Source organism: Mangifera indica, chromosome 1, assembly GCF_011075055.1.
Source record: "Mangifera indica cultivar Alphonso chromosome 1, CATAS_Mindica_2.1, whole genome shotgun sequence".
NCBI lineage: Eukaryota > Viridiplantae > Streptophyta > Magnoliopsida > Sapindales > Anacardiaceae > Mangifera > Mangifera indica.
The window spans coordinates 10254003-10273203 of NC_058137.1; the positions used below are offsets into that span (position 1 = coordinate 10254003).

At 32.1% G+C, this 19201-nt stretch overlaps 1 protein-coding gene across 1 annotated transcript; it reads left to right on the forward strand.

Moving 5' to 3' along the window:
* The first annotated feature begins 17498 nt into the window (after positions 1-17498).
* On the forward strand, positions 17499-18167 carry LOC123214229 (agamous-like MADS-box protein AGL62). Its single transcript, XM_044634029.1, has 2 exons — positions 17499-17780; positions 18000-18167. The coding sequence occupies exons 1-2, from the start codon at positions 17499-17501 to the stop codon at positions 18165-18167; spliced, it is 450 nt and encodes a 149-aa protein (XP_044489964.1).
* The last annotated feature ends 1034 nt before the right edge of the window (positions 18168-19201 follow it).

Here is a 19201-nt window from a genome sequence, read left to right on the forward strand (position 1 = left end):
TGAGGAATGGTTTCTTAGTAATCGAGTGAGATATAATTCAATCCAAGACTTAAAATATACAACTTAAACGGTCCCTAAAGTATATTATGAGCAGAAAGACAATACATACTGCATGTTATCATACATAGGGGAGTTTATTGCCAACTCTGAATGACCGAGTTAGTATGGGTTGAGACTAAAAGCATTTTAGTTAAAGTTACTAATAAAGTCTCTTACTTATTGAGTGTTTTATTACTTACCCAATACTTTCATGTGTATAGGTGCAAATAATCATGATGGTTGATGGTTAAAGGGTTTAGAGTTTTGAAGGCATTTCCATCATTATAGTTTCTTTTCAATTTTTTCCTTTCAATAGTTTTATCTAAGTTTTATTCATGTATTTGACTACACATTATGACTTTCTAGTTTTGTTATGGTTTGGACATCTTTTGTATGCTTCTGATTGATGTTTGATCAGGGATATTTTAGTAATTTTGATAAAACTTAATAAATGTAGTGTTATTAAAACGTTTTTGAATTTATCATATGTTTTAAATTAATTGCATGCTTAAAATAGACAATTTGATGGTTTTTTCCATTGGAGGGCAGTACTTCTAAACGAGTGTGTTACAAGAGCATTAAAAAAGAGATAACATATTATAAAAAATGATAGAAGAAAAGCAAGAGGTAACAGTTGAGGATTAGGGGTTGATTCGAATTGAACCAAACCCAAACATACATTAGGTCAAGTTCGACTCGAGTATAGTAAACTAATTTAAAATACAGTTTGAGTTCAATTTAAAAGAAAAATTCAAGGTTCATAGCTTAGTTTGAGTTCGTAACTCGAATTTAATGTTCAAATTCATAGCTTGAACTTAGTGTCCAAATTCATCGTTCAAATTTAGTGTTCAAACTCATCGCTTGATTTATAAGTCTGAGTTCGCCAATACCAAAAATCCAGAAAACAAGTTATCCATTTATGCCTTTAAAGTTAACAAGTCATTCAAAACTTTATACATATATATGGAAAAAATAATGTTGAAGATAAAGTTTATAAATCATTTAACAAACAAAGACAAAATAATACTAATGGAATATGGCCGGTCGAGGTGAACTCTTCACCAACAAATTAGAGAGATAATGAGATGAAAATCTAATGGAGAGAAATGGCAAAGACAATAGAGAGGAAGATCAATAAAAGAGATAGTAAAAAAATGGCTCAAAGGGAAGATCTGCAAAAAAGACAACTAAAAGAGAGAGAGAAAGCTAATGCGATGTGAAAGTGGTTTTTTCACTTGTTTGTGTGAAAGAAAGAGGCAGAGAATAAGAGAGCAACTAACTGAAGGAGGAAGAAAAAATGTGCAAGAGAGTTAGTCAATGACAATAAAATAAGAAAGTAGGAGATATTTAATTGTGAGAACCAAGGTTTTAAATTTAAATAAGTAGATGCCCTTTTAACTTTTTATTCACATGAGCTAGCTCATACGAGCTAGCTATCTGGCTGATAGCTGGTTCGCAAACCAAATCGAACTAAATTTGATTTGGTTTGGGTTTAACTCATTTTTTAGACAAATCATATTTTATGATTTAGATTTGGTCTAAATTTATAGAAAATGAATCCAAACTGAGTTATATCGAACCGAGTCATCTTTCAAGACCAAGCTAGCTCAGCTCATATCCAGGCCAGTTGAGGATATAAAGAAAATGAGAGAAAAATATATGAAGGAGAAAAGAAAAGTGAAAACGCTGGATTAAAAAAAATAAAGTGGAGATTTGTGGAAAAAGGACAAAAAAGGCTACAAGACTTATTCTCATCTAAGGTTTGGTGTATTCCCAAACTCCTACTAGTAAGGTTTCAAAAATTCAAATATCTAGTCTTATGCTAAAATTCTCTATTATGGTTAAGAGTAAAATTGTCATTTAACAAAAGATTTTTAAAGAACTAAAAATTTATCTCATTTCCTCTCTTAATTAAAAAAACTAACAATTTACCCTTACCCTAAAGTTTGAAAAGGTAGCTTTTCCTCCTAAGGTTTTTTTCTTCTTTCTTTGATGACTAGAATTCGATCAATCAACTTCGTCTTCTTACCAAGGCAGTCTTTAGCTCTCTCCCTTTCTTTCCATCTTTAGTTCCATTTTGTTGAAATCGATCGAAGAAGAAAAACACTCATTTAGTCTGATTCAAACACCTCACTCCCAACTCAAACGTCTCCTATCAAAATCGACCATAGTCGAAACCAAAGAGGAGATGAATATGTTTCTCCAGAATAAAAATATACCAATCTTTGGTCAGACAGAGACCTATTGTCTTCATTTGGTCAAAGAAAATGATTTGTCAAATGAAGACAATTCATTTTCATCTGATGAAAATAACTATTAATCTTTGGGCTTTAAAGGGAGAAGAAGAGATCTAGGAATGTCAATCTCTAGACAAAAGGGAAATGGTCTTCAAAGAAAGAGAAAAAAACCCTATAGGGGATATGGTCACCTTTCAAATTTTGAGGGGGGAAAATTGCTAGTTTTTAAACTAAGGGGGAAAACATTTTTACCCTTAATTCTATCAGGAAATTTTAATAGAATAATAAATATTTGAGTTTTTAAAACCTTATAAATGGAAGTTTGAAAAGACACTAAATCTTGGGTGGGAAAAAGTCTTTTGGCAAAAAAAAAAAAAAAAAGAGAGAGAGAAAAACTATCAAAAAATAGAAGAGGTGGTGAAAAGGTGAAGAGTGGAGATTAAATGCCAAACCTGCAAGATTTTCCTATGGAATCCAAACATCATAAAGATAAAGGAGATCTAACTGAAGATTCAGGTTAATATTGACAACTTGTAAGACGATTACTATAACTCACTGTCACAAGACTAGATTTAACCTATCCAATACAGGTACTTAGCTAGTTCATGTATAATCCTTGAACACCACACTTGCAAGTCGCACATCATGTCCTAAGGTACTTGAAACAGGCACTAGGTCAAGGAATTCTTTTGTCCTCATCCAGTTTTCTCCAACTAACTGCCTACAAAAACTTTGACTAGGCTAGTTATCCAAAGATGTCCACTATAGGTTATATCATTTTTCTTAAACATAGTCTCATTTGTTAAAAGTCCAACAAACAACCCACAATATCTTATTCTTCTACGGAAGTAGAATATTGTGTTATTGAATTGTTTTGGCTTTTGTCCTTGTTTGTAGATTTGCAAGTCCAATTCTCTACTCATATATCTTTAATTTGTGATAATCAAACTACTCTTCGTATTATTGTAAACCTAGTTTTTCATAAATGCACCTAACACATTAAGATTGACTATCATTTTATTAGAGATCAATTGCTCAATAGGGAAATATGCATTGCCCACACTCCTAATCTCATCAGATAGTTAATCTTCTCACCAAAGCTTTAGGAAAAAACTACTTTTCTTCATATGCTTGATAAGTTGGGCATTTGAGATATTCACACTTTAAACTTGAGGGGGGGAGTGTTAAGAATATACAATTGATATATTCAGGTGATATGATTAATATGAAATGATATGGTACTTTATATGATTCATATAGTCAAACATTTTAATTATCGTGCACATACTATATGGCTCTCGTCTAATTAACTTAATTATCTCATTGTGTAGTGTCTTCCTGTTTTTGCATGTACGTTGACTGTGTATATTCTTTGACAATATTAGAATTTGTGTGTGTTGGAAGTCTTACCCAATATCAATTTTTTTGCCTTTCTCGAACTCTCACGCCATCTCCATTTTTCTCACTTCTTTTCTTCTCTTCTTACATTTTATCTTTTCTTTTCTTCCCCTTTTCTCTATCATATTATTCTATATTTCTCTTGCATCATATCTTTCTTCCGTTGTTTTGTGAGTCCAAATAATTATGAACGAGTAATTATATAGAAAAAAATCTCTTTGGTCAACTGCTACGACAACAAGTAATCTTGGCAAATCTTAATTTGCTTCATCACAATTTAATATATATATATTTTTTTGTTATTACAAAATCACCCTTCTATTTATCTTCACTCCTACGTCGCCTGCAAAGCCTTTCAATTAAAACCATTTTCCCATCGCATGGATGATGCCATCACCCTATTGCTATCATCAACTCCCAACAATTTCATGGTCATTTTTTAATTTGACTCATATGACCTGGATTAATATAATTTCATTCCTTTTCTTTCACAACCCTTCTAAAATAAGCCTTTTATTTTCACAAAGACAACCTTAATAGCTTTAAAAAATTTCTCAAGTATCCTTCTTTTTCACTTGATACGACAATTGTCAAAGAAATGCAATCCATGTTTTAGTGGAAAGAAATCAGGGATAATGTAAACTCAACTTTTGCTAAAAAAAATGTATAACCAATATTGTGATCCAAACTGACGGGATAATGTTAAATTTAACATGAAATAATAGTCAAACAAATGCAAGGAGGCCCGGAGACCATGAAATATCTAGTCACTTACATTCCATATCAAGTAGTTAGGTCATGAACTCGATGCCATTCTAGTTAACAACACATAAGTTACGTTGCACTCACTATTCTCAGAAAAACAAACCTTTTTTTGGTGATATATATATAGCCTCATTAATATACAAAAGCCAGTTTTATCAGTACAGTAAATCTTCCTTCTTCAATTTCATTAATTTCCTCCATTGCTTCATTTATTAACTGTCAATAAAATACGGGGACTATTTTATCATCCCCTTTATTCTACCACCACGTCGAAAGATGAAGTCATTTGCAACAGTTTTAGTCCTCCTCATCTTCTTCACCTCCTTGCATCGAGGTAAAAATTGTTAAAGCTTAAATGTTGAAATTGAGTCAGATGTTTATATATCATCTATGTTGCCTTACAAAATAAGCGTGAAATGTTACCTCTTTTACATGGGAAGTATAACCCATTTCAAGTTGTAAGTTTGAATTGAAAAGCAGTAGGTAAATGAGAAGTGTTTTATGATGTTAACAGGAGAAAGCTACAAGTGGTTGCATATATGCAAGACCCTGAATGCAGCAGGTTCACCGTCTCCATGCAAGCAACCAGAATGTTACCTATTTTGCTCTCTTTTTTACCAGAAAGTAACAGTTTGGGGTTCATGCAGCAGCAGCGAAATCTGCACGTGCTTTCATCTTTGCAATACTTATCCTCCTCAAGATACCAACCTACAGAAGCTTCCTCTTCATCCTTAAAGATTATTGTAAAAATAAAATAAAATAAAATAATTCCTGCAATAGATATATATAAAACCAACCAATCATAAAATACCATGCTGGTGAGTTCAGCATACAATATTTTATCATTAGTTTTATTTTTTTTTATATACAATGTATTATTATGTAATTTAATAGTTAAAAATTAAACATAAACTAACATCCAATCATAAGGAGATATGTCATAGTTTGTACACATAGTTTTATTGAAAGAAAAACATCCACTCTAATACAAACTTATTATCCAATTAGCATTAGAATAACTTTCAAGTACTGTTGGAAACTTATTATAAATAAACAATAGTTTTGTGTTCTTTTCAAATACCCAAAAACTCTTTCAATTGTTTTTCCATTTATCAATACTTGAATTATGTGTACATCTAACAACTTTACATACCGAAAATCTTATTTCAAGTTTTGTATGATGCATTGCAAACATCAAACTTCCTATAACACTTACGTACTCAAGTTGTGCTATTGACCTTCCTAGATTTCAGTCATTTTCACATAGGAATCAAAAGTAGTATTAACTTATTTATCATTATGTGATTAAATCTCATAAGCGTTTTACTCACATTATGTGATTAATTTAATGCATAACCCTCACTATGTCTTTTAACTTTAATACTTAAGAATCAACTTCTCATAAATCTTTCATTTTTAGATACTTTTTAGTGTCAGATACTCATTTAATAAAGTACTAAATATCAACATTTCATATACATACAAGCAAACAATTATATAATAATAGTTTGTAGACTTAAGATAGATATAGTTGTCAACAGAGTTATACGTAAATTAAAATAAAAAAATAGCATAATCAAACTTCTCGTGCTATTGTTTGGATGCTTGCATAAGATGGTAAAAATGTTTTACTAACAAACTTTATTTTCATTTCCAAGAAGATTGAAACATTTAGGTTGTTCTATATACACTTCTTTTTCTAATTCTCCATGCAAGAAAGTTGCTTTAACATTCATTTGATATATAAAAATATTATATATTGATGCTAAAGAAATCCAAACTCAAATGGATGTGCTTCTTTCTAAAGGCGCATATGTATTGACATAAGCGATATATTCTTTTTATTCAAAAACTTTAGCAACCAATCTTGCTTTAAAAGTTTGTAGAGATCCATTAGTATTATATTTCTTTCTAAATTCTCACTTGCAATTTATGAGTTTAAAAGCAGAAGTCGAATTCATTAATATTCAAGTGTTATTAGATAAAATAATAAAACTATGTATACAACCTTGTGTACAAACAATCACATGTTATCATATGATTGTATTTTATTTTATCTCTAATTTAAAACTATTCAATCATATGGTGATATGTCATTGTTTGTTTTGTTTGTGTATATAACACAATTCTATATAAAAGCGGATCCATTTCATCACTTATTACCTCTTTCCGAAAAGCAACATCTCTATATGTTATAGCTTTACTATAGGTTTTAGGATTTTCTTCAACATGGAGCAAGATAGAAATTTTATTAGTAACAACTTCTCTTGTTCCTTCCACAAGAAATATTAAAGCATCATAAGATATAAAATCAATCTCTAGATTCTTCGTTTTTCTGCCTCCTTCACTCCTAGGTCCACTAGGAGTTTCTTTTTTTTTTTTTAAAAAAAATCTTTTCCTTGATATCTAAATTAGGATCTTCCTGTAGTGTTAAAAATGAGTAATAAATGAATTTTTCTTCTGAAAAATCAACATCCCTAGACTCAACAATGACATTTAAATCTAAGTCCAATAATCTATGTGTTTTAAAATTCTCAGCATATTGAACAAAAACATTTTTGATTGCTCTTGGTACTACCTTTGTTTTCTTAGGATCAGTAACTCTATAAAAAGCTATGCAACCTTACACTCTAAGAAAATTGAGATTTGGTTTTCTTCCTTTGCACATTTCATAAGGTGAAACATTCAACCCTTTGGAAAGTATTCTATCACGTAAATGGCATACAATTAGCAAAGCTTTGCCCTATAAATTATTTGGAATCTTTGCATTTAAAAGCATAGCATTCGCCATTTTAACCAAAGTTCTATTTGCTTTTCCGGCTAATCCATTTTTTTAAGAGCATATGATGCACTTCTTTCATGTATTATTCCATTTTCTTCACAAAAATTATTGAATTCCATAGGAAAGTATTCACCATCTTTATCGCTACTTAAAAGGTTTATTCTCTTTTGTTTTTGGTTTACTACTAATGCCTTAAATATTCTAAACATTTCTAGAGTACTATAATTTCTATCCACTGACAGTGTTGTCGTCTACACCCAAATTAAAATCTCAAATTCTTGCAACGAAAATATAGTAAAGGAAAGTAGAGATCGTTTACTGGAGGAGTTCTAATTAATAAACCGTTATAAATCACGCCAAAACAAGGAAACTGGGGGGTTTTGTATTGAATATGATTTGTGATTAAAAGCAATAAATAAAATTCAATAAAATAATCTAAAATAAATAATCAATTAAACAAATATTGGTCTACAATCACATCCACCATTGAAACTACGATTAATCATCGACATCCAAAAATATCAACTTAATTATTCAAATATTTATTGTGATATTAATTACCTGTCTTTCCTTATTATTAGTAAACCAAAAACATATATTTTAGTTAACTTTTACTAATTAACAACTCAGATATGATCTCGAATTTAATTAAACAATAACATTAAGAATTAGGAAAACTAACGAAATAAAACAATATAAGCGTATGACGTTGCATTTAATCTAGTTGAATATTTTCTTTAAAAATTACAGTTTCTAACACAACAAACAATAAATCCCAATTGCCACTTCAATTAGATAGATTGAACAATTATGGATTCAACACTTAAACTAGCAGTATGTTATATTAATCGATTAACTAATCACGTGTCTTAGCAATCAACCAACACAATCATGAAAAATAATTCAAAAAGATAATCAATATTTAAATAATTAAAAAGATACATTAAAGAACAAAAATCTCAATCCTTGTAGTTTATGGTTTCAGATTCTTTCAACCAAGAGAAGAGAGTTTAACCACTGTATGTCATGCCCAGCTTTTCAATCGTCTAGCCTGGGTAATGGTAAAAAATTTTTTATTTCTCCCCGAAAAAGCATATATATATATATATATCCTCCATATTAGATAATGATAATAATGATCTCTATATATCTCTAAGAAAATATATATATCCATATATATCCCTTCCCTCCAAGAATGAAATTCGTCTCTTCCTTGTTTATATCTTTTATCTATCTAAAATATACCTCTTTTCCAGTTAATAATCATCCTTTTTCTAGGAAGTAAATTTTGACTTTTTTGGAATATCTCAACTGATTTGGACTTCAAAATTTAAATTCTGAAATTTGCTCTTGTCATTGCACATGCCCACGCCTAGTCAGCATCACAGATTTTATTGATTAGTAAGTATGCTCCAATTTTAGTCTTCTTAGCCCAACTTAACTCTGAAAATATTTAAAGCTTATTAAGTATAAAGAGATAAATAATCTCATTAGATTGAACTAAATTTTCACACAACATAAGAAAATTAAAAATCAAAATAATGACAATTAGCAACGTTATCATCCACCTTTGAAAATGTTTTCTAGTCACTTGTAAAATAAAGTAAGCTTCTTCTGGGGATTAAACTATAGTTCTATTGTTCCTTTACCAATGACATTCTTAATCAGTGTCATTATTTCCTATTAGCATTTTCTCATCATCATCAAAATTCAATTAAACAAAGGCTTGTCATAGTAAACATGTATAGTTTCTTCAAAATCGTACCACCAACTAGAACATTTATTTGTTGTAGTCATGTGAAGTTCAAATATCATGGCAATCAACTCAATGGGCTCTTATTCAGTCATATTAGCCTTGTTGGAGTTATTATTTTCAGTTTTCTATTTCTATGAGAATCTACATTTCTTTTTTAATTATCCTTTCTTTCACAAAAATAACAAGACTTTTTCTTTTTGTAGTTAGAAGAGGTTAATACATCAAAATGTTTTCTCTTTTTTCCATTTTGCTTAGTATTAGTTTCTATAGCATTAACATTGTTTCAACCAAACTCTATAATGAACTTATTTTCATGAATTCAAATTTCCTCTTTAATTTGTATGTGTTTGGCAGTTGGCCTTAGATCTTCTTAAGTTGGCAATAATTTCTTTTTGTAATCATTCCAAGTTGAAGACGACTTTGAAACAATTGCAATAATTTGAAATGATTCATACATTTCCACCTTCAAATCTTTAAGTTTAAAAGCTAATACTTGCAATTTATCAACTTTATTCATGATGGATTTATTATTTACTATAAAAAATTCTAAATACTTTTTACAAGTGAAACGATCCATATATTGTTTCTCCGTTGTATATTTCTCCTTTAGAGTGAGTCAAATATCTTGAGAAGACTCAATAGAGCAAAATAGATCATATAAACATTTTAAAAGATGATTCATGATGTCATCGCTACAATGCAAATTATCTTCGTCTCTCTATTTATGTGCAACTTTATTTCATCATAATGTTTCAGCCTTGATTGAGGTAACAGAGGTTGTTCCAACATAAAAAGCCTTCAATTCAATCAAAAGAAACTTCATATTATCCTTCTAGCTTATAAAGTTGAAACCATCAAATCGCTCAAGTTATAGATGTCTTGATTGATCAACTTTAAATCTATAGCAGAAATAGTACTTTAATATTATTAGAAATTTGATAGAATAAAGTCAATAGGCTATAAAATGTGTAAGTACTTTTCTTAAAGTGATCTCTATTTGCAGTTTTGAGATAATACAAATTTTCTTTCAAGATACAACATAGATGTAAACACTGAAAATTTCTTAGAGAAATTCTAAAGAGAGAGTGTGTTTCAAGTGAATGATATCAAGCTTGTCAAGTGAAAAGCAAAAAATTGTCCAATTAATCAGTTTACCATGACTTATATAGGAAACAAAAAGGCACCTTTTGGTTTGTGATTTGGAACCTAAACAATTGTAATGGTTAGTAATATGTACTAGAACTATTACATTGGTTTGTGAATAATCACAATCATTACTTATAAATGAACACAACCTTTACTTTCTACAAAATCATTTTAAATTCAAATGAATAATTCATATAATTGTTAAATATTTGAAATATAATTGATTTTGATATAAAATATGTCAAATACTAAAATATGACATATAGTATGTTTTATTGAACATTGATAAAATTCTATAGAACTTATGGAATGCCCATTCCAAAAGCTTCAATCTTGATGGAACATGATTATTCTTTTGGTCATTCCACGTTCTACTGAAAGAAATTAGACATGGAACTCCCACTGCGTAATTGGAACACTTGTTTCATATGATTGAAGTCAATAACAATCTTATGTTGTCAACTTATTCTAATATATCTCAAGTTGTTCTATTCAAGAACATCCCATTCAAGGTTTGAAAGAAGTTTAGAATGCACATTCCTAGTCAAATTATCAAGCTAGTATTAAATTCTAACCTATTCCAAGTTCTAAAATCTTATCCATATTTAATGCATTTTATTCCTATTTTAAAATAGGATTCTAGCCTGTAATAATATTACAAGCTACTATTAAAATCCTACATAACTTTGTAACCCGACCCAAATTGCTTTGGCCTTAGAAACTCCATGACCTAAATCATTCTCTCGGGCTATGTTCCTTGTTGGATGCCAAAAACACCATTTTTCAAGGCACGCTCATAGCAATCTACATATTCCAGTTCTTTCGTCCATCTAAATAAATGTCGACCGACCTATAAAATCGTGATAGTTATTATAGATCAGTTACAAATGTCTGATTGATAAGATTTATAAGCATTAAACGTACCTTTAGCATGTTATAAATTGTGTAGGATTCTTCATTCTCAGTCCCTAGAGTGCTTCTCAATTGCTTGGGGTCTAACCTACACAAGCGAACCTCATAAAAAGGAGGAAGATTTTAATAGATGATAGGTCTCAGTCAAAGCTATGAGAAATTATGAGGATAGAGTTCTACTTAAGGTGAGAACCAACCGCAAAGAATTTTTAATTGGAACAAGGTTTTTCTTCTCAGCGGCTCATCAATACCCCTCCCTTTGACTTGAACCTTGTCCTCAAGGTTGAGGTTAAGGAACTTGTTGCCTAAGGCTTGACTCATGAATGCAATAGGTTTCCCATGTTGACTCAAGACTGCTCTCATGCCACGACCGGATGCATTTGATTCAATGACAAAAGGTTCATTGAAATTGGACAATGCAAGTGTTGGTGTAACAGTCATAGCCTCTTTGAGCTTTTGGAAGGCATTATCGACTTCTTCATTCCATCCAAAGTGCCCCATTTTTAGTAAGTTGGTGAGAGGTCGTGCTATGATGCCATAATTGCAAACAAATTTTCTACAATAACCTGTTAAGCCTAAAAAACCACGCAACTCAGAGACATTAATCAATTTATGCCAATTTATCATAGTTGTATTCTTCCTTTGATCAACCTTAACCCCTTGAGGGGTCATAATATATCCCAAATATTCCAATTCTTGTAAGTCGAATGCACATATGCTGATTTTAACTAAGAATTGATGTTGCCTTAATATTTCTAAAGTTGTTTTAACATGTTCAAGATGCATGTTCCAATTGGGACTATAAATTAAAATGTCATTGAAAAAAACTAAAATGAATTTGTGAAGATGAGGGTGAAAGATTGCATTCATAATAACTTGAAAGGTAGAAGGTGCATTACAAAGACCAAAAGGCATAACTAAGTATTCATAATGACCATTATAGGTACGAAAAATAGTTTTATGAATATCATTATGGTATACTCGTACATTATGGTAGCCTGTCTGTAAGTCTAATTTGGTGAAATAAGTGGCTCCATGGAGCTCATCAATCATGTCATCAACTGTAGGGATAGAAAATCTATCTTTTATGGTTACTGCATTTAGTGTTCGATAATCTGTGCAAAACCACCAAGACCTGTTTTTCTTTTTAACCAATAGAACAAGAGACAAAAATGGACTAGTACTTGGTCTTATTAGCCTCAATTTTAACATGTCCTGAACTTGTTTTTCAATTTCAGCTTTTTGAAAATGGGCATACTTGTATGGTCTCACATTAATAGATTCAACTCCCTCTTTCAAATTGATGTGGTGATCAACTTCTCTCGTAGAAGGAAGTTGTGTAGGTTCTTGGAAGACATCCTCAAATTTTCCCAGCAATTATTGCATCTCAGGATTCAGGTGTTGCCTTGTAGAATCTGGGTTAGGTTGAAAAGAAATAGCAAATATAGACCCTCGTTGTCGACCTTCTTTGGTGATAGCTTTCATTGAGACTGCTTGGATGGTTTGTGCTCTTATTCCTTGTAATTTTTAGGTTTGGTTGTTCCACTAGAATTCCATGGTTAGAGTCTTCCAATTACATACCACTATTCCTAATTGCTCCAACCAACTAACACCAAGAACCAAGTCCAACCCTATTAATGGTAAGGCATATAAAGTAAAGACAAAAGGAATACCTTGGAGATCAATGGAAATATTTTCGAATCTGCCTTGGCACTTTAATGGTTTTCCATTTACCACTTTAACATCAAAAGCTTCAGTCGACAGCACTGGTAGTTGCAGTATATTGGCCATTTTCTTACTAATAAAATTATGCGTAGACCCACTATCGATCAGAACCACGACTGCACGTGATCCTATTTTTGCCATCACCCTTATCTCTTTATGAGGCGACCACCTTGTAAGTGCGTGTAAGGAGATTTTAGGTTACAATTCTATTGACATAACTGTTTCTTCTTCGTTTGATTCTTTGTTACTACTTTCCAGAAGTAGAAGTTTTGGTCTTCAACATTTATTCCCCGCTGTGAATTTTTCATCATAATTGAAGTATAGACCTTGTGCTCTTCTTTGTTGCAACCACGTGAGCTTTTTCATTGGGATAGTTGTCTTAAGTTTTGTTGGGGATTAAGTGTTAGCCATGAATTTGTTGAAAGGCCTTGTTACTTTTCTCTAGCGTGTCAGTTGCTTATCCTGCATCCTCATAAGGCTAATGGCTTCTTTCAGTGTTTTAGGTTTGAACATTCTTATGCCATCAGCTATTTCAGCTTGAGTCCTCCTATGAATGTTCCTACTAACGCCTTTTGAGTCCACCCTTGTACCTGATTGTCTAACCTCGAACTCCTTTTGATAGTCACATAAAGATCTAGCTTGTTTGATTTTGATAATGATTCATCAAAGTTCTTGCAGTCAGTAGGACCAAAATAGGACCATAGCTATTCTGTAAAAATGCCCTATGTCACCTCATTTCCCTCTTCATGATAAGCTCTTTGTAACCACTGCCACCACTTATTTGTGTCGCCCTCCAAATGAAAAGAAGCCAAGGATACTTTTTATGTTTCTAAAGCACCTTGGTATTCAAAGAACTGATCCATACGTGTGAACCATTCCGTTGGGTCATCACCCAAATACTTGGGAAATTCGAGTCTAGCCAATTTAGGAGAGAACATTGGTGGTTTGCCTTTCATATGATCATGATCTCGCCCATTGAAGGATTGCCTGCTGTGTTCATTGAGGTTGTCAGAGGTAGCCTCCTGCCTAGTAGTCAGAATGTCGGACATTTTGCTAATAGCAGCTTCGAGTTGTCGCAGTTTATTGTTGACCCCCAGCTCCATTGGATTCAAGTTAGTTTGTAGATCCCCAAGACTAGCTTCCAAGTTTTCTATTCTCTCTTTGTTAGTAGTCATGTTTTTGTAGCTTTGACACCAAATGATAGGTCCCAGTCAAAGCTATGAGAAATTATGAGGATAGAGTTCTATTTAAGGTGAGAACCAACCGCAAAGAATTTTTAATTGGAACAAGCTTTTTCTTCTCGGCGGCTCGTCAATAGACCAAACAAACACCTTGTGAGTAGGAATGCAACAAGTCTTACCTCATAATAATATCAAACAATGAATGAAGATGCATTATGAATAAAGAAAAGAAGAATGTTTTTTATTAGAAAACTCGACACGAATTAAGTTTATGAAATTAGAAGAGAATTCTCTCATAGATGTTCCTTAAGTTGCAAAATTGTGAAAAAGAGTTAACCACTTCCATGATGAATGTACTTAATTTTAGAAATTTTCATATGTGCAATAAAGCTCTTGGTAAATATACAGTCTAATGGGTTATTTTTGTGGTCTTATGGTGATCAATTTTGTTAAATATCCAATGCACTTAATATATTAAATATGTGTTATGACAATGTAAGTGTAAGCAATTAAATTTATTAGACTTGTAGGAGAGTTTAAAAAGATGTTAGGTTTTATTTCTCAATGCACACACGATAAAAACACCCCATTCCAATTCCACTATCTTTATTTGCACACATATGGAAAAGGAAGACTAGTCTCATTAGATTAACAATCAATAAAATTAAGAAGTAACTTTGCATTAATTATGACACAATCATGCTTTGTCTTATTGTCTAACCCATTAGTTTTAGTATTCTATAACCTATATGTATGAGGATATATATTGTTGATGAAATTTAATTGATTAAGAATCATGGATTATGTTGTGCAAATTTGTGTAATTTAAACTAAAGTGTAGTATTAGAGTTAGACGTATGAGATTATAGAATTTGAATTTCAAATTGAAATTAAGGTTTAACAATTTTGAATTTGTGATTGAAATCAATATTACAGGATTGTTCATACTCGATTAAACTATACATATTTGAAATGTGTTAAAAATATATTAAAATTAAACTCTTAATTTATCTAATATTGAGTTAATTACTAAATTTAAGATTTTTACCTATTTTATTTAGTCAATTTAAACCTGATTAAGTTGATCTAATTTAAGAAGAGTTTTTCATTAAAAAAAATTAAATAACAGTGATAATTTGCTAGTTGAAGTTTATTCATTGGCCAAATGACAATCTTTCACCTACACTTGAATGAAACAATAATTTTTTATGTTTTAAGTTTAAAAAATTTAGTTAACCCATTGTTATTTATTTTCATTAATAAAATCGGATTGATTTTACTATAAATTATTATTTTTTTATTTCAAATAAAAATACAAAATTCCCTTGAATACTTAACGCACATTTGAAGTATAGATTTGTCCTTTCTATTAAAATCACATAAATACCTTAAACTAATTTTAAAATCTTGATTTTAATTATATTATTTCTTAGTTTTTTCAATTTTTTCTTTAGGGTGTTATAGGTTTTCCAATGGTTTTACCTGTATTAGACCAAACCATTGTTGAATAAAATTGTCAACTTCTTGTCACATTCCTTTCACTTGCAACACCGAGAAATCATAACTGAACTTCGTTATCCCATCAAATCGAGATATTTGGCCTCATCGCACATTCATTTCCTTCCTTCACTGTAAATCTTAACAATTATCATTTTAAAATCAACTCACCTTCTTACAAGTCGCTTATTACGAACCCTAACAACTGTCATCTCTAGAATCCACAACAAAATTAAACAATCACCTTAAATCGATTCAACATCAATAAATCCAAGACACTTGAATCTCTCTTCATCACAACCATAACCAATATCACATTTAATGTCTATCAAATGCTTAATGCCAAAATTACAAATGCCGTCCATTTTTGTCGACTGCTCAGCCACATCATTGACTGGCGATTCATAATCTTGCTCATTGTCTTTTGCTAGATCTTCTCTGGTGAAAGTCAGAGCTATCTTAGTTAAAATTTATCAATCCAACTACTACTACAAATATTAGTATATTTAGCAAGAGAAAATAATTAGATTAATTCATCACTTGGACTACCTTTTTTATTCTAATCTTTCAAATGAAGAAGGGATAAGAGATAAAGGAAGAGAGTTATTTATGAAGATGCGGAGGGAAATTAGGGAGCTTATAACAAAAGAGTGGTCATTTTGCATATGTTTGATGATATTAAAGACCAACCAAAAAGTAAGTTTCCTTTGATGGTAAGGTCTTCTAGTAATGTAGGTGGAGGAGGGTAAGGACTAGGAAGAATGAAGCCAAATGGGTATCAGTCAAAATGTTAAGTTTCCTCTGCGGATCAGTAAAAAAAATAATCCCTCTACCCATTTATGTAACTATTTTCATTAATAAAAATGAATAGCAGGTGAGTATATGAAACTTTCAAATTTAGATGATGAAAATTATCATTTCATCAAAGTTTAGAATGAAAATAGTCATTTGGCCGTATTTATTTTATGAAAACAATAAAATTATCTATACTTATAATAGATATCAATGATAATATGTTATCATATAATTAGTTATTATTTTATTTTTAATTTAAAGTTATTCAATCATATGGTGACATACCATCATATTGATTATTTATGGTACATAATAACATGCATAGGGGCAACAGAAAGAAATAAAAATTGTTGTACATACATAAATAACTAAGAAACCATAGACATTGCAAGATCCATTTAAGAGAGTATAATTTGGAAAACATGTTATATAAGGATATATTTTCAATGTTGGTGGCTCCATCTTTATCAATTTTGGCAATTGTGCAAAAATCGTTTTTGTTCCAAGTGTACAATGGCATCTCAATATTCACACAAGACACAGGGTGATAAAGAGTGTGAATAGGGTTAATTTTGTCTACTAAAACCTCTAAAAGAGACTATATATGTAAGTGTTAAAATAACAAATGTTAGAAAGGTTGAAAATTCATTCGTTTATATGGAAGAGGAGAAATGACCATTAATGTACCATGCACAATTGTTCATATGATCCTTATCATATCCCCCCAAAATTTGTGAATATCTAGATTTCCAAATGCATAATAAAATCCTTTAAAAATCTCATAATAACATCTCTTAAATTTTCAAATATTACATTTTACCTCTCAAACTTTTGAAATTGGAAATAGAAAGGAGGAAAATAAAAATAAAAAATAGGATAAAGAGATCATAGAAAAAATAAGATATAATAGAAAAATTATGTAAGCAAAATCGTAATAGACTATGCATCCAAAATAAATAATATCTTAATAGTGGGTCAAGTTATTAGACCAAAAATATTTCAAATGGTATCAGAGTAGAGATGGCAATTTGAACCCGATTTTAGGGGCCCCGACCCTCCCCGACCCTAACGGGGAGGGGATTCCTCGATAAAAACGGGGAAAGGGGCGGGGATGGGGATGAAAAAAATCCCCGTAGTCGGGGACGGGTCGGGGACGGGGATACATATGTCCCCGCCCCGCCCCTCCCCTCCCCTCCCCACTTCGCCCCGGCCCGGCCCAGCCCATCCCCTGAAGAAGAACGCGCAAGGGTCGCCAAAAGGTGGAGATGGTGAAAATGAATAATGAAAGCAATCTCCAGGTGAACTTCTCGAAACGCCGCTCTGGCCTCTTCAAAAAGGCCAGCGAACTTTGCACTCTCTGCGGTGCTGAAGTCGCCCTGGTGGTCTTCTCCCCCGGCAAAAAGGTCTTCTCTTTTGGCCACCCTTGTGTTGAGACGGTCATCGACCGTTATCTCACCCAATCCACCCCTCCGGTCTCCGGCACCCATCAACTCATTGAGGCTCACCGCAATGCCACCGTTCGCGAGCTCAACATGCAACTCACCCAAGTTTATATATATAAATATATGTATATATATACCCAGATTCGAAAATGGAATCCCTTGATCCAATCACTGTGCTCCAGAGTAGAGTTGTGCAATTAACAAGGGGCAAAATAAAATCCGAGATAAACCCTAACACCTGTGCTAAACAGTTTTTATTGTTATTATTATTTTGCCATGGAGGAGTCTTGATGATATAATAAATGTTAAACATGACTATTTTAGGTGATGAGTGAGTTGGAGGTGGAGAAGAAGCGTGGTGAAGAGTTGAATCAGATACGGAAGGCGACTCAGGTGCAGTGCTGGTGGGCGAATCCGGTGAATGAGCTAAGTATGCCGCAGCTTCAGCAGTTGAAGGCGGCGTTGGAGGACCTGAAGAAGAAAGTGACATAAAAGAATTAAAATTTATATTTACGGGTATGGGGAGGGGATTTTCCTTCGCGGGGAGGGGACGGGGATTCTTTTTTATCCCCGTAACGGGGACGGGGCGGGGACGGGGATTGATATCCCCTACGGGGACGGGGACGGGGATTGATATCCCCTCCCTACCCCTCCCCATTGCCATCCCTATATTAGAGTCACTCTATGTGTCTTATTGAGCAATGGTGTGGCAAACCTAAGAGAAAACACTAAGTCTTGTAAAGAGTTGAATGTGACATCCTTAAGCGAATCTCATATCGACAAAGTACGAAAGAGATGTTAAACATCTGTGTACATCTTACATCACTTAGGAATAATAAGATTTGATTGTGATTATATAATACCTCTAGTCCAATAGCTCGATCCACTGTTAAGATATTGTCCACTTTGAATACATAATCTATCATAGTTCACATCTTAGCATCTCTAAGCGATGTGGGATGCACTTGTCTCGTGTTTTACGGATGTGGGATTTATCTAAAAGCATCACAAATACCCTCCTTACGACATTCAACGTCCTTACTAAAGTTTGTCTTACTATCGCTAAAGATGACATGTGAGATAGTTTTAATATCACTTGTAATATCTTCAGTCCAATAGTTTGATCTATTATCAAGATATTATCTATTTTAAATATATAGTCTATCATGATTTTGTTTTTAAGTTTTACAACCTAAAACATATCAAAAAGTTTCAGAAATTCAAAAACTATTTAACCAATTATATTTTAGTATTTCCAAATGATATGAAATACACATATATATCTAATATCTCTTTTATATTTTATTAATGTGAGATTTATCTAAGAATGTCATAATATTTACTAAAAAGTAGATGACAAATGAGAATCTAGCTTTTTGAAACTAAAGGGCGGGAGTTTGTTATTTTAGCACACCTTGCGTGTAGAGATGGTAATTTGGACCCGATTTTAGGGGCCCCGACCCTCCCCGACCCTAACGGGGAGGGGATTCCCCGATAAAAACGGGGAAAGGGGCGGGGATGGGGAT

What these genes read in the sequence shown, in the direction of transcription:
- LOC123214229 (XM_044634029.1), top strand. Translation starts at nt 17,499, where the DNA reads ATGGTGAAAATGAATAATGAAAGCAATCTCCAGGTGAACTTCTCGAAA. An exon ending in TCAACATGCAACTCACCCAA is followed by an intron (nt 17,781 to 17,999) that starts GTTTATATATAT and finishes TGACTATTTTAG; the next exon opens with GTGATGAGTGAGTTGGAGGT.